This window comes from Carcharodon carcharias, chromosome 14 (assembly GCF_017639515.1).
Source record: "Carcharodon carcharias isolate sCarCar2 chromosome 14, sCarCar2.pri, whole genome shotgun sequence".
In the NCBI taxonomy this organism is placed as follows: domain Eukaryota; kingdom Metazoa; phylum Chordata; class Chondrichthyes; order Lamniformes; family Lamnidae; genus Carcharodon; species Carcharodon carcharias.
The window spans coordinates 147274973-147290551 of record NC_054480.1 but is presented as its reverse complement, the minus strand read 5'-3'; the positions used below and the strand labels follow the sequence as shown (position 1 = coordinate 147290551).

The window sequence follows — 15579 nt, the reverse complement described above, 5'->3', positions numbered from 1 at the left end:
GTTGAGCCCCTTCTGCCAATTCAGTCTTTTTATTGGTAATAATTTTAAGCAGTTTTGTGCTGTGTGCCCAGACCTAGTGATGTTGAACAAACAATTAACTCCTAAAAATGAGAGATTATATTCACTGCCAATTTTAGAAAAGTGACATTTCTAAAAGGGATGTAATTTAATTGTGACCAAGCACAAGTCAAAACTGTTCTTTCACATGGTAATGAGATATCCTGATGTCTATTACAAATAGGCACCTTCTTTTAATGCTGTGAATCAAACCATCAACAATAGACTTATCAGTTTATAGTAAGCAGAATTAAGGCAAATCTTAATTTCTATTCTCCGTGTTGCTCTTTGGCCAAGATTACAGCCTGCACTCTAGAACTGGTTACTTACTAACAATTGGTTGACTCTAGTGGCAAGTGCCTTTCCTTTTTTAGTCTCTTTCCTACTCCTTCAACTGATCTTAAATAAATTATAAAATCAAATAAATTTAATTTCATTCCTATCTCAGGGTTACCAAAACAGTAATCATCACCCATTTTTACTTTAAACTAATTAGATGGAGAAAAAAGTCTAGAGCAAACAGTGAAGTTCAAACCAGAGATCTAAATTGCTATATCAGAAGAGGATGTATACTTGTAACAGCCAGTGTTGTAATCTAACTGGCTGCTCAGTTTATAACGCTCCAGACAACAGGTGGACAGCTTTAAATATGAAAAAAATTTACAAACCTGTCAGCCTGATCAGCACAACGCGCAGGAGTGTTTAAGGTATTAGCTATTTTTTTTTTTGAAAAAAAAAATCAGTTAAACACTGTTCCATATGGAACTGACCAGGGGGGTTGCAGGTTAGATATCTGGTAGGGACATGTATGTAGAAATACTAGTTACCCCAAATTTCATCCCAGGGCTTTGGACAGCAAGTGCAGTAGTGGCTTGTGCGAAGGGAACAAGCATAGAACGAGCCTGTCCACTGCTGGTCACTATTCAGAGTACTGCTGGATATTCCAGCAGGGAAGGCCTAGATCAAAGTCAAATGATCTTCTCTACCTCTAGAGCAATAGCCCACCGACACTCACCATCTGCCTTGCATGTATCCACTTGGACAGGATACCAGAGGGATCCTTAGAACTCTAACAGAATGGGGGAGGGTGTAGTGGTATTGTTGCTGGACTAGTAATCCAGAGATCCAGGGTAATGCTTTGGGGACCTGGGTTCGAATCCAGCCACGGGAGTTGGTGGAATTTGAATTCAATAAAAAACTGGAATTAAAAATCTAATGACCACCATGAAACCGCTGTCAATCTGGTTCACTTAGGGAAGGAAATCTGCCGAGGTTACCTGGTCTGGCCTACATGTGACTCCAAAACCACACCAATGCAAGCCACTCAATTGTATCAAACTGCTACAAGGTCTCAAGAAAGGAATGAAACTGGGCGGACTATCCGGCATCGACCTAGGCACGGGAAACAACAATGGCAAAACTCAGCCTTGTCGACCCTGCAAAGTCCTCCTTACTGACATCTGAGGGCTAGTGCCAAAATTGGGAGAGCTGTCTCGCAGGCTAGTCAAGCAACAGCCTGACAGTCATCCTAACGGAATATGTTACAATGTACCAGACACCACTATCACCATCCCTGCAGAAGTGGCGGCACAATGGTACAGTCAGGAGGGAGTTGCTCTGAGTGTCCCCTACATTGACTCCAGACCCCATGAATTCTCATGGCATCAGGTCAAACATGGGCAAGGACACCTCCTGATTACCACGTACTGCTCTCAGCTGATGAATCAGTACTCCTCCATGTTGAACACCACTTGGAGGAAGCACTGACGGTGGCAAGGACGCAGAATGTACTCTGGGTGGGGGACTTCAATGTCCATCACCAAGAGTGGCTCAGTAGAGGACGCAGCTGCTCGGCTGGCTCTGCAGCAGGTGGTGAGGGAACCAACAAGAAGGAAGAATATACCTGACCTCATCCTCACCAACCTGCCTGCCTGCTGCAGATGCATCTGGCCATGACAGTATCAATTGGCGTGTCTTTTGCTGTGGAGACAAAGTCCTGCCTTTACATTGAGGATACCCTCTATCATATTGTGTGGCACTATCACTGTGCTAAATGGCATTGATTCCAAACAGATCTAGCAACTCAAGACTGGGCATCCACGAGGTGCTGTGGGCCATCAGCAGAATTATATTCAATCACAATCTGTAACCTCATTGCCCAGCATATCCCCAACTCCACCATTACCATCAAGCCAGGGGATCAACCCTAGTTCAAAGAAGAATGCAAGGGGGAATGCCAGGAGCAGCCCCAGGCATACCTGAAAATGAGGGTTTTTTAAAATTCATTCATGGGGTGTGGGCTTAGCTGGCTGGGACAGCATTTATTGCCCATCCCTAGTTGCCCTTGAGAAGGTGGTGGTGAGCTGCCTTCTTGAACTGCTGCAATCCATTTGGCATAGGTACACCCACAGTGGTGTCAGGAAGTGAGTTCCAGGATTTTGACCCAGAGACACTGAAGGAACGGCAACATACTTCCATGTCAGGATGGTGAGTGACTTGGAGGGGAACTTGCAGGTGGCGGTAGTCAACCTGGTGCATTTAGGACTACTTGGTGCCAAACAGCATAAGCAGCATGTGATAGGACTAAGCGATCCCATAACCAACGGACCACATCCAAGCTCTAAGTCCTACCATATCCAGCCATGAGTGGTGGTGGACAATTAAACAACTCACTGGAGGTGGGGGCGCCATAAATATCCCCATCCTCAACGATGGGGGAGCCCAGCATATCAGTGCATAGGTTAAGGCTGTAGCATTTGCTACAATCTTCAACCAGAAGTGCTGAGTGGTTGATCCATCTTGACCTCCTCCGGAGGTTCCCCAGCATCACAAATGCCAGTGTTCAGCCAATTCAATTCACTCCACGTGATATCAAGAAACAACTGAATTCACTGGATAGTGCGACGGCAACGGGCCGTAACAATATTCCGGCAATAGCACTGAAGGCTTGTACTCCAGAACCTGCCACACCCCTAGCCAAGCTGTTCCAGTACAGCTACAACACTGGCATCTACTCGACTATGTGGAAAATTGCCCAAGTATATCCTGAACACAAAAAGGACAAATCCAACCTGGCCAATTATTGCCCCAGCCTACTCTCTATCATCAGTAAAGTCATGGAAGGGGTCATCAGCAATGCTATCAAGCGGCACTTGCTTAGCAATAACCTGCTCACTGACAGCAAGCTTGGGTTCCGCCAGGGCCACTCAGCTCCTGACCTCATTACAGCCTTCCATGAAACATGGACAAAGGAGCTGAACTCCCCAGGTGAGGTGAAAGTGACTGCCCATGACATCAAGGCTGCATTGAAGCGAGTGCGGCATCAAGGAGCCCTAGCAAAACTGGAGTCAATGCGAATCAGGGGGTAAATTCTCCATTGGCTGGAGTCATAAAAAGCACAAAGGAAGATAGTTGTGATTGTTGGAGGTCAGTCATCTCAGTTCCCGGACACCACGGCAGGAGATCCTCAGGGTAGCGTCCTAGGCCCAACCATCTTCAGCTGCTTCATCAATGATCTTCCCTCCATCACAAGGTCACAAGTGGGAATGTTCGCTGATGATTGCAGAGTGTTCGGCACCATTCGCGTATCCTCAGATACTGAAGCAGTCCACATCCAAATGCAGCAAGACCTGGATAGTATCCAAGGCTTGGGCTGACAAGTGGCAAGGAACATTCACACCACACAATGACTATCTCCAACAAGACATAATTTAACCATCGCCCCTTGACGTTCAATGGTATTACCATTACTGAATCCCCAACTATCAACATCCTGGGGATTACCATTGGCCAGAATCTGAACTGGACTAGCCATATAAATACTGTAGCTACAAGAGCAGGTCAGAAGCTAGTCCTGTGGCAGAGGCAGGTCCTGCGGCAGGTAACTCACCTCCTGACTCCCCAAAGCCTGTCCACCATCTACAAGGCACAACTCAGGAGTGTGATGGAATACTCCCCATTTACCTGGATGAATGCAGTTCCCACAACAATCAAGAAGCTTGACATCATCCAGGACAAAGCAGCCCACTTGATTGGCACAACATCCACAAACATTCATTCCCTCCACCACTGACGCACAGTAGCAGCAGTGTGTACCATCTACAAGACGCACTGCAGGAATTCACCATTGCTCCTTAGACAGCACCTTCCAAATCCATGACCAATTCCATCTAGAAGGCCAAGGGCAGCAGATAATTGGGAACACCACCACCTGGAGGTTCCCCTCCAATTCACTCACTATCCTGGCTTGGAAATATATCGCTGTTCCTTCACTGTCACTGGTCAAAATCTTGGATCTCCCGTCCTAACAGCACAGTGGGTGTACCTACACTACAGGGTCTGCAGTGGTTCAAGAAGGCAGCTCACCACCACCTTCTCAAGGGCAACTAGGGATGGGCAATAAATGTTGACCCAACCAGCAAAGCCCACATCCCATGAATGAATAAAATAAAAACTTTCAAGGGAACAGCAAGAAAAATTAGATTGGGGGGGGGAACGGAAATAATTTATAACAGCATGTGATGCTTTCTCGCTCCCTTCTTGCAGATTCAAGTTTTACATTTTTGTAAGAAATGAAATGTTGCATGTAAAAAAAGTGTAGTTGTTTTAGGGAGGACAAAACCACAGTCTATATAGCAATAATTTCTGAAAACAGCAGCTAATTGGTTTATTTAATTAATTATATTTTGAATACCAAAACAAGCATATCCAATGGTGAGTGGCTTTGAGAGAGTATATGCATATCTCAATTTTCAAATTATTTTCTCCTGTTTTTCAAGGTTTTCCCAGGCTTTATATATAAACTGATCCCAGCCCTCTACTCAAACTGCCAGCTCAGCCCCAAACAACTCTTGCCCCTTTTCCCCCATTGGAAAGCACTGGTCTTACTGATAAGGTATGATGCTACCAATCTATTGCTTTCTAAAGTTAACATGTAATAAGCATAAACTGATGGAAATAAAGTTTAAAAAAGAAAGGCATCATGAAATTATAGGAAAACACAAAAGTGGAGGGGAAAGGGAAGGAATCACAAATCAGGAAATATAATCTAAAATGTTCAATTTCCAAAAAGTCTCATTTTATTAGCGCAGCTGACTGAGCACCAACTAGAGGGTGGTACATTTTTTAGGGAAATGCTAAACAAGGCCAAGCTAGTTTGTTCAAGGGATCGCTAAAATCAGAAATAAAGCCATTATTCACTTGGCAAGGGCTGTATGACCGGGTGGAATTTATCCAGGTTTAGCAGTGGAAATTTAAAATAGTAACTTACTCTTGCCTGAACTTATTTACTTTTTGTTGCAAGTCAATTTAAACACTCAAGGCCAAAGTGACATAACTGGTTCAAGTGAGGTGACACAAAATTCAGTTTCTGGAAATTGCTCAGCATGCTGACATGCACTTCATATGAAAATGAAAACTTTCAACCACTTATCTGGCAAGTGTACCCAAAACCAACTGAGCCCACGCGATAATTGTTGAGGGTTCCCACACTTGATTACCACTTTATGTACGTGTAAGCATCAGGTTGAGGGCACTATCAAGCTTGGATGTGATTACTCTCCAGTCAAACAGCCCAAGAGCTCGGTGTCTAGCCTCAACAATGAAAAATGCTCAGCTACTTGCATGAGGCATCCAACGGCTGCCAATCAGGCTCCAAATTTGAATCTAAATTCAAAAGAAGGGAATGAAGGAGCAAAGGGAGAAAGGAAAATAAAACTTGCAAGAAAGCAACCATTTACTTTGCAATGAATATACAGATCTGCAATTTCCAAGTGTGCTCAAGTTTCTATACTATTATGTTGCTCTAGTGGTCTTTAAAGAGGTTATTCATACCTGGGTCAAAAATAACTATGCCAGTATCATTCATTAGCAGAAATGCAAAGTGATAACTCCTGTAGTTTAAATATTTTCTTCAAAATCCAGTTTAGATATTTCCGTAAGCCCACGTTGAAAGAATATATCTATTTTATTAAACATTTTCAGTGTGTATTTGTAATGCTAAACAGGTTATTTCATCTTTACATAAAAACAAAACCCTATTAAGTTAGCATTTACCAAATAAATGTGCACGACAGTTGTAAGTATTCAAAATTGCACAATGGCTCAGCAAGAACCCTAGTTTGACCACATTTTCTTTTCCAATTTAAATACTCACTTTAGTAAAAACAATGCTCAAATGCCTTAAGTCAATTTTGCTATCTAAAGGAATTATGGAAATTAATCTATTCAAATTATGGCAATATTTGCAGCTCTGGAAACAAAAGCAAAAATGTGAAACACTTAAATCAATCCCAGACTCCCAGTCCTACAGCCTATGATGTCAGCATATAAATCAGAGCATGGTTTGATTCCTGAACAAAGGAAACAATGAACCAGTGAAAAATCGGTCTCCATTTACTAAAAAATGATCGTCACCTTCAATTCCAACACAAAAACTTACACTTTCTGCTTATATAATACTGGAACAAAATAATGCGTTTGAAGGAAATTTTCAGTCCAGCCTTACACAATGGCCAGTTCCAACAATGCGTTGGATTCAGAATATCCATCCACCAAGCTTGTGTGTGCGTGTGTGTGTGTGTTTAGGGAATGTATACCCAGAAAAATAATAACGGAACCGTCCCAATTTCCAAGTGAACAATATTCTCCACATAAAATGAAGTATTTAAATAAAGCAATATTTTGTTCGCAGATTGCAATTCACAAAGGAATTGAAGATTTACATCGGATGGGGATTTCGTTACTAAACGCTCCAACGCCTCAATTGCGCTACTTCATCCATGCAAGTCCTGCACACACAAAAAAAAGCTATTTCTATCCCTTCGCGCCAGCCCACACAAAGGAACTGCATTAAACCCAAACTTGAGTCTCAACGTCTTTCAATAACGCGAGCACACAAAAAAAAATTATTAATAAACCATCAGCTCCTGGCATGAAATAGTCAAATCGAACCATACTACCGCAACAAAACACTTTAGGGAGGTGAGACCCCCATAATGAAAGCACCTTTTGGAACAATAAACCACTCAAATACAGGTCTCCCCCCCCCCCCCCCATCCCAACGTACACATTTTGCACAATAAATCCCATGCGTTAAGAAAACGTTTGGACCTCTCGAGGGTTTTTCTTTTGCATTCCAGCCTGTGTTTGATCAAGTTTCCTTTTATTTTAAAAAGTTAAACGCACATTTTTTTTAAATATAGGTATCTTGCATCGCCAGCTTGCTTGTGTTGCTGCTGCTTAAAACTATTTCCATCCTCCTTTGGAGTTGGCAAAACTTTTTTTTCGCCTCCTCCTCCTCCTCCTCCTCCTCCTCCTGCCCCCCCCCCCCCCCCCCCAAAAAAAAATAAAGTGTTGTGTTTATTATTTTGGTGGCTTTCTCAGTCTTTACCTTGCCTTCCAACGATCTCGGCCACATGCTCGGAGCTGGGCACCGGGACACACTCGGTCATGTTGACGCTCTTCCTGCGCCCGGGGTCCCCGGGCATGGTGAAGAGCGGGGGGGGGGGCGGCAACGGCGGCGGCGGCAACGGCGGGGGGGGCGGCGGCACCAGCGGCGGGTGGAAGAGCGAGGCGGCCGAGTGCGGCAGCCCGACCAGCCCATTCATGCCGCTCTCCTCCTCCTCCTCCTCCACCTCCTCCTCCACCTCCAGCACCTCCACCAACTCCTCCTCCTCCTCTTCCTCCTCCTCCTCGTCCTCCTCAGCCACCACCACCACCACTCCACCGACTCCTCCTCCTCCTCCTCCTCCTCCCCCCACCTCGCCCAAGAGGCCGTCTCCTTCCTCCCCCAGCCCCAAGATGGAGAGGTGATCCAAGGCGAGCCGCAATGATTTCTGCTCCTCCTCCGTCCCCCCCCCGCCGCCGCCGCCGCCGCCGGCAGCAGCAGCAGCGACGACGACGGCGGCGGCGGCCCCCCCTCCACTGGCACCAACAACAACCACCGCACCGGTCCCGCCACCGCCGCCGCCGCTGCTGCTCCCACTCTCCCCGCCGCCGCCGCCGCCGCCGCCGTTGTTGTTGTTGTTACCGCCAGTGTCGCTGACAGGCTCCATCTCCGAGAACATGGAGCCTGGCATCCCGCGGCCGCCCGGCCGGCTGGCTCTCGGTGCGCGAGAGTCCGGGCTCGCTCGCTGGCTGGCTGGCTGGCTCGCGCGCGCTCGCTCGCTCCCTCCCTCTCTCTCCCCACCCCCCCGGGGGCTCCCTTGCGCGCACGCGCGTATGCACTCCCTTTTTTTCTCTCTCTCTCCTCCCGCCCCGCTCAGAGCTCGTGCTCTCCTCCCTTCTCTGCGCCTGCGCCCGACCTCGCGCTCTCCTCCCTCCCTTTGTCTCTGTCCCTCTCTCTCTCTCTCTCTCTCTGTGTGTCGCGCGCGCGCTGTCTCTCTCTCCCTCCCCCTCCCACCCCGCCCCCCCTCCCTCCCTCCCTCCCTCCCGCCCGCCCTGTGCCTGAACGCCTCACGCTCCCTGTGCCCTTTCCTCTCCCGTCCCCCTCCCCCCCCCCACTCCGCCGTGTGTGTGTGTGTGTGTCTGTCTCTCCCTCCCTCCTTTTTTTCTTTGTTTCTCTCTCTCTCTCTCTCTCTCTCACTCCCTCACTCACTCACTCACTCAAACCGGGAAATGTGCTCAGTGACGTCACCACAGCAAAACAATGGGAACCGGCCATCCGCCGCCGGGTCAGGGGTCAGGGCGCGCACACACACACACACACACACACACACAGGCTGACATGTTATGTGCTCAACGACAGGCCAGAGACACCACCACATGGAAGAATGGAGGCGGTTGGCTGCCCGTCGGCGAAGAAACTTCACTCATCCCGGGGGCCGAGTGAGTGTCCGTGCAGCTCTAGCCACGCATCAGCTTCCTGGAGATGGGGTTCTGGGTCGCCCAGTCAGTGTGGTCGCACTTCTGGCCTCCCAGGCAAAAGACCTTGGATTCAAATCCGACTCCCGGGGCGGGGGCGGAGGCGTGGGCGTGGTTGAGCTCCCCCTCCCCCTTCCCTCCCCCTCCCCCTCCCCTCCCCCTCCCCCTCCCCTCCCCCTCCCCTCCCCTCCCCTCCCCTCCCTCAAAAAAATAATCAAGGCTGATTCTCCCACTTGAGGGGAGTGCTGCAGTGCCGGAGGTGCCACCTTTTGGATGAGGTATTAAACTCCAAGACCCTTCTCTATATCTCTTGGATGGATGTAAAAGATCCTGTGGGACTATTTTTGAAGAAGAACAGAAGTCTCCTGGCCAATATTTATTCCCCCACCCCACCCCTCAATCAACATTAGTGAAACAGAGTATGTAGTCACTAGCACATTGTTGTTTGTGAAAGCCGGTGTGTAAATTGGCTGCTGTGTTTCCTACATGACAAAAGTGACTGCGCTTCAATAAGTATTTCATTGGGTGTATAACACTTTGGGACATCCGTTTGGTGGTGAAAATTTGTTATAGGACTGGAACAGGCGCATAGAATTATCAAAGCAATATATTGCTTAAAAATGGGAAATCACATTTAGATATGTTAATCATTCTTAATTTCATGTTTTTGTTAATAAAGCAAACTTGAGCAATATAGCAAGCAGCCATCAAGATCACAAGTTCAATCACTCGTCTGGTTTATGTGGTGATAGCTCAGAATACTTTGTTTGGAATACCTTCACACTCCTCCCTTTGGAGAATGGTGGAAGGATTGTTTTAGCTGATTAATAACCTGTTTTAAGTCACATGAATACTCCTACTGCTAACAAATCCCAGACTGGGACTTGAACCTAGGTCTTCTAGCTCAGAGGCAGGAGTACTACCAATTGAACCACTTGGGCTTCTCATTAGAAATTGCTGTTGAGAGTAAGGAAAGATAAACATTGGATTAAGGATCCCTTTTTGTTACGTTCTGATCTCTTCCACGATCAAATAGTCTATTGTGTATCAAGGCTCATAATTCATAAAGGATCTAATACCTTCAGGAAGGAAGGGGAGAAATTACTTCATACTGCATAATAAATAATGCGTCTGAATGTAGCAATGAAAACAGAATATAGAAAGATTTACTTTGTGCTTAGAATTATACATAAAAATAATAAACACACATCAGCATGTATTAATCAAAAAGTAATGGATACATCAAATAAAAAAAATGATATTTCTTAGGTAATGATTTATGTATAATCTGCATAGTTTCAATTGCAATCTGCAACATTTATTGCATACTTCAATTTAACACAACTTGGCATATACATTAACAAGTGATTGGGAAAAATCCAAATTTCCAGAGTCCTCAGTTCAAGAGGAACAGCACCTCATCTTCCGACTAGGCACTTTACAGCCTTCCGGACTGAATATTGAGTTCAATAATTTTAGATCATGAACTCTCTCCTCCATCCCCACCCCCTTTCCGATCCTCCTTTTTTCCAATAATTTATATAGATTTTTCTTTTCCCACCTATTTCCATTATTTTTAATGTATTCCACCAGTCATTTATCTATACCTTTTATGCCCTTTTAGTCTTATTTCACCCCACCCCCCACTAGAGCTACCTTGCTTGTCCAGTTATCCATTCTTAATTAGCACATTCTTTTACATAATATCACCACCATCAACACCTCATTGTTCTTTTGTCTGTGACACCTTTTGGTTATCTCCTATCACTGCTTGCTTGTCCCAACAACCACTCCCCTCCCCCCTTAAACCAGCTTATATTTCACCCCTTTCCTATTTTTACTTAGTTCTGTTGAAAGGTCATGAGGACTCGAAACGTCAACTGTACTCTTCTCCGCCGATGCTGCCAGACCTGCTGAGTTTTTCCAGGTATTTTTTATGATTTTTTTAAATACTTCTTGAATCAGATATCTTGTTATGCCCTCTGAACTGTAGTCAATTAGAAGCGGCCTTAGAGCTTTTTGGCACATTTTTTATTAGTGTTGTGTTAACATTTCAATGTTTCTCACAAGTAGACAAATGTAGAAATAGGAGAGTCTTTCTGTCCTTTCCTGACTCCATAAAATCCATGGTATATGTTCACCAGTTGGGGGTGGGAGAATTTGGTTACCTGCCAATTCATTTCTCAGACTGTTAAACATTGGCCTGAAATATAGCAATGAGTCAGATCTTTTAACTTCATTGTTCACGTAATGCATCAAATATAATTCACATGAAAGGAACATAAGTCATGTCGCCGCTTGGATTTGTCTTTTTTCTTTCAATTACATTTTCACTGAGTGATCACAGTGCCAGAAAATAAAAATAACATTTCCCAACAAGTGGTAGGTAGCATTCTGCCACACATAAACACATTTTCTTGGTGTAATACCTTGCAATTTCCAAACAAAGCTCATGAATATATGGTAGTTGTTAGGACCACATATCCTGTAAATTATACATGAACGTTACCAGTAAAATATTTATGATAAATTAAAAAAGAGCAGAATTTGGTTTAAAATTCACTACCAAAGCAATTTCAATACCAATTACAAATTTCATGTTTTACTTTAATTTCTATGGCCTGTTATTGTGAAATATGAGAACCTACAGTTACTAATCTGAATTAAAATTTTGTTTTTTAGTAATAAGATTAGTTCACATCAATGTGTTTATATATAAGTGTATATATATATAATATATATATATTTCACTATTTCAGATTTGTACACCTTGTCCTTGTTGGTCACTCATTCCAACAGGTTTGGAATTTCTGATTTCTGAAGTAAAATGCCCAATGAAGGTCAGAAAATTTCAAGTTACATTGGAGATTAAACTCATGACGATATAATACTCAAACATGTATGTTGAACTTTGCCCATGTGTTTGTATGACAAGATTTATCAGCTATTTTTATCCACTTTGCAGAGACGATGGCACACCTTGAAAAACACAAGTCTTGTAAAAACTTAAAGCCAAAAGACAATGTTATCTACTCCATCTCTCAATTATAGGAGTGAGGATCAGTGCAAGGATGAAAGGGTAAATAAGGAACAAATACCATCACGTTCAGGAACATCTCTCATATTTCCCAAACAATGAATTACTTTGAAGTGCATTTATTGCTGTTATGTAGGTAAATTCAGTCGCCATTTTGTACACAAGATTCCCCCATGCACCAATGAGATGAATTGCCAGTTAATCTGTTTGTGGTTGAGGGAGGAATGTTAGCCAGGATACGAGGAGGACTGAATAGTCTTTGAATGGTGCCAGGAGATATTTAAAACTTGCGCAATGTGCTTTGGAGCTTTCTATCTCAGGAAAAAGAAAGACTGAGGTTAATGGCTCATATCTCATTGAAACTATACCTCCTGATGTAACAAAGAGAGATGGTTTCAGAATCATAAAGAAGCCAGAAGTCTGGATAGGAAAGCCTCCGTTTTGGACACAAATTTTGATACCAAGGGAATTGAAAATAACAAGAACTAAGTCTGGCATAAGTTGAAACATTCGAATTCTAAAATCTTTTGTAAGACAAATTAAAATTCTTAAAGCGTGTTACAATGTCTATATTTTACTTTATTTATTAGGACAAGGGTTTAAGGCTTTTAGCAAAAAGTAGTGCACAATGGAAGGCAGATTGCAGGTGACTACAGAGCCTCTGAAGTGAGGTGAGCTGCATCTAATTCCAGGTAAATGGTTCATTTATGTGAGGGGTTCATCTGCCAGGAGAAACAAGCTAAAGATTAGTAAATTAGTTGATAGTTAGAAGGAAATTTAGGTAGATTTTTTTAAGCCAGAGAAAAAGATTAAAGGAAGAAATTCACCACCAGCAGGCAGTAACAGCAGTGCGTACCATCTACTGGAAGCACTGCAGCAACTAACCAAGGATCCGTCGACAGCACCTCCCGAAACCCTGACTTCTACAACATGGAAAGACAAGGGCAGCAGGTGCAAGGGAACTCCACCACCAGCAAGCTGTCCTCCAAATCCCACACCATCCTAAGTTGGAAATATATTGTCGTTCTTTCATTGTCACTGGGTCAAAATCCTGGAATTTCCTCCCTAACAGCAATGTGGGTGCACCTACAATACATGGACTGCAGTGAATCCAGAAGGTGGTTCACCACCGCCATCTCAAGGGTAATTGGGGAGGGGCAATAAATGCTGGCCTTGTCAGCAATGTCAGCATTCCATGGCCAAATAAAGAAAACTATAATGCCTACATACATGACATTTGTTTTTAAAAATGCTACATTTGCCCTGTCTATCTTGTACAGGTTCCACATGTATGCTGACAATATCAAACTCTACTTCCCCACTGCCTCTCTCAACTCACCCACTGTCTCTGATTTGTCACACTGTTGGCCTGATTTCAAAATCTGGATAAGCAGAGATTTGCTCCAACTAAACATTGGGAAAACCAAAGCCGTTACTGATCGACCCCGCCACAAACTGTGTTCCTTGACCACTGACTCTATAGGCAAAAATTTGTAAGCCCGCTGGAGGCGGGAACAGAGGTGGACAGGCCCAGAGTTCCCCACGGCTGGCTGGCATACTGATTTGTTGGCTTGGTTCCTCCTCTGCACCATTTTTAAGGAAACTGGGTTGGGGGCATGGGTGCAAGACTTCAACCCATCTGCAACTGGTGGGTAGTCAATTGAAGCCATTAAGAGGCCTATGAAAGCCTATCTCCTGCACCAACTGGCAATTCTATTTGGCAAATAGGCCCACTGCAATGGTCGAAACACGGCCAGAGAAGGGAGGAGGTAGAGCAATGAGCAGGCATTCCATTTCGCTATTTAGGCATCCCTCCTCACCTCAGCTGACTTACAAATGGCTTTAGGACAGCTGGGAAGTGTTCTTCCTCCACGAAGGCAGTCTGGCAACTGTGGCCATTTGTAATTTCAAAAATTTTAAAAGTGTTAAGACATCACCTCCATTTTGAGTTGCCCTCTCCCTCCCTTACCTGCATCAGCAGGCTGCAGCTATCTCACTGTTAGGGAACCTTCTATTGGCCCTACAGTATTGGGAGCCTGCCCGCTGTAATTAGTTGGTCAGCAAGTGGCCTTCTGGCCATTAATTGACCAATCAACAAAAATCACGTTTGGCATGTGGAGCCAGAATCATTTCCTGACTCCAAAACAAAAGTCCTGCCATATTTCTCTCCCTGATCACTGTCTGAGGTATCCAAAACTCTGCTGCCCATATCCTAACTTGCACTAGTTTCTTCATCCATCACACCTGTGTTCACTGACCCATTTTAGCTCCTGATCCAGCAATACCTCAATATTAAAATTTTCATCCTTGTTTTCCAATTTTGCCATGGCCTCACCTCTCCCTATCTATGTAACCTTGTCCAGCTCTACGACACAGATTTTTGCACTCCTCAATTCTGGCTTCTTGCTTTAATTGCTGCACCTTTGATGATTATACCTTCACCTACCTTAGCCCTCAGCTCTGGAATATCCTCCCAAAGACTCTCCACCTCTCTATTCTCCTTTAAGACGTTCCTTAAAACCTACCTCTGACCAATGTTTTGGTCACCTATTCTAATATCCCCATATGTGTCTTAGCATCAAACTTTTCTTGATAATTCTCCTGTGAAGCACCTCGGGATGTTTTACTACATTGAAGGTTTAAATGCAAATTGCTGTTATCAAACTATCTAAAAGGTTAACAAATTAATGTTTGTGCACCCTTAATGGTTCAAAGTTTATCCAGCAGAGTGACTGAAATAATAGACCAAGCAGGTCCCAATTTTGATTTGGTAATGGAGGTATAATTGGCTTCAGTGCCTCTGAGTTAGGGATAGGAACAATCTGTCAGCGTTCCTGATTTAACTGTTTTGCAGCAAATCCTGCATGTTGAGTACACGTTGAGTAAGGATAAAATATAAGTTTGCTATGACAACCCCTGCCTTCAGATAGCCCTGTGACAATGTCACCCATGAATAAAGGTAAGGAACTGAAGGGTGCTTTGTGCCCCAGCAAGGAGTTGATGTCTTCAGAAAACAAGCAGAAAATAGTGCCTTTATTTTTATATTTGGTTTCTTAAAGTGGCATGGATTACAGTATGGTTACTACAGTAAATGTCATTACTAGTATGAGAAGTATTAATAATGTCAATATTGTGTTTTTGTATTTTGCTCTGGATATTCTACTTGGGTTCATTGTTACCAACCATTCCCATTAGTGGATCTTTTGTTTCCTATGAACTGAAATATGTCTTTACCTAGTCAATATTTAGGCTAAGTAATAAATTATCTAGATATGTGAGTTCAAATTCCACCATGACAACTGGAGAACTTCAGCTAATAAATAAAATATGGAATAAAAAGCTAGAATCAGTAATGGTGACCATGTAACTACAGTATTGTTGTAAAAAACCCATATAGTTCACCAATGTCCTATAGGGAAGGGAGTGTGCTATCCTTACTTAGTCTGGACCAAATGCACATCCAACCCACAGTGATGTGGTTGAATCTTGACTCTCTGAAATGACCTAACAAGCCACTCAGTAAGTGTTATTAGCGATGGGCATTAAACATTGGCCTTTGCAGTGATGCCCACACTTTGTGAATGAATACAAAAACAAATTTAAAAACAATGAAGACACTTTTC

The 15579-nt window shown here is 43.9% G+C and overlaps 1 protein-coding gene and 1 long non-coding RNA gene across 4 annotated transcripts in view; one reads left to right on the top strand and one right to left on the bottom strand.

The window, feature by feature from the left end:
• The window catches only part of LOC121286708 (RNA-binding E3 ubiquitin-protein ligase MEX3C-like), a 30306-nt gene extending 22120 nt beyond the window's left edge, over nucleotides 1–8186 (bottom strand). The window contains exon 1 of one of the 3 annotated variants that reach the window (XM_041203707.1): nucleotides 8087–8186. In XM_041203707.1, the coding sequence (XP_041059641.1) occupies nucleotides 8087–8135 (49 nt within the window). In that variant the 5' untranslated portion in view covers nucleotides 8136–8186. Of the gene's footprint in view, nucleotides 1–7123; nucleotides 7263–7447; nucleotides 7585–8086 lie in introns of those variants that run through there. The other 2 variants (XM_041203706.1, XM_041203708.1) reach the window with 2 other exon arrangements.
• A 411-nt stretch (nucleotides 8187–8597) lies between these two features.
• Nucleotides 8598–12513, top strand: LOC121287252. The gene is made up of 4 exons (XR_005945165.1): nucleotides 8598–8883; nucleotides 10765–10846; nucleotides 11679–11759; nucleotides 11885–12513. It is a non-coding gene; the product is annotated as an uncharacterized LOC121287252 (long non-coding RNA).
• Nucleotides 12514–15579: the final 3066 nt, after the last annotated feature.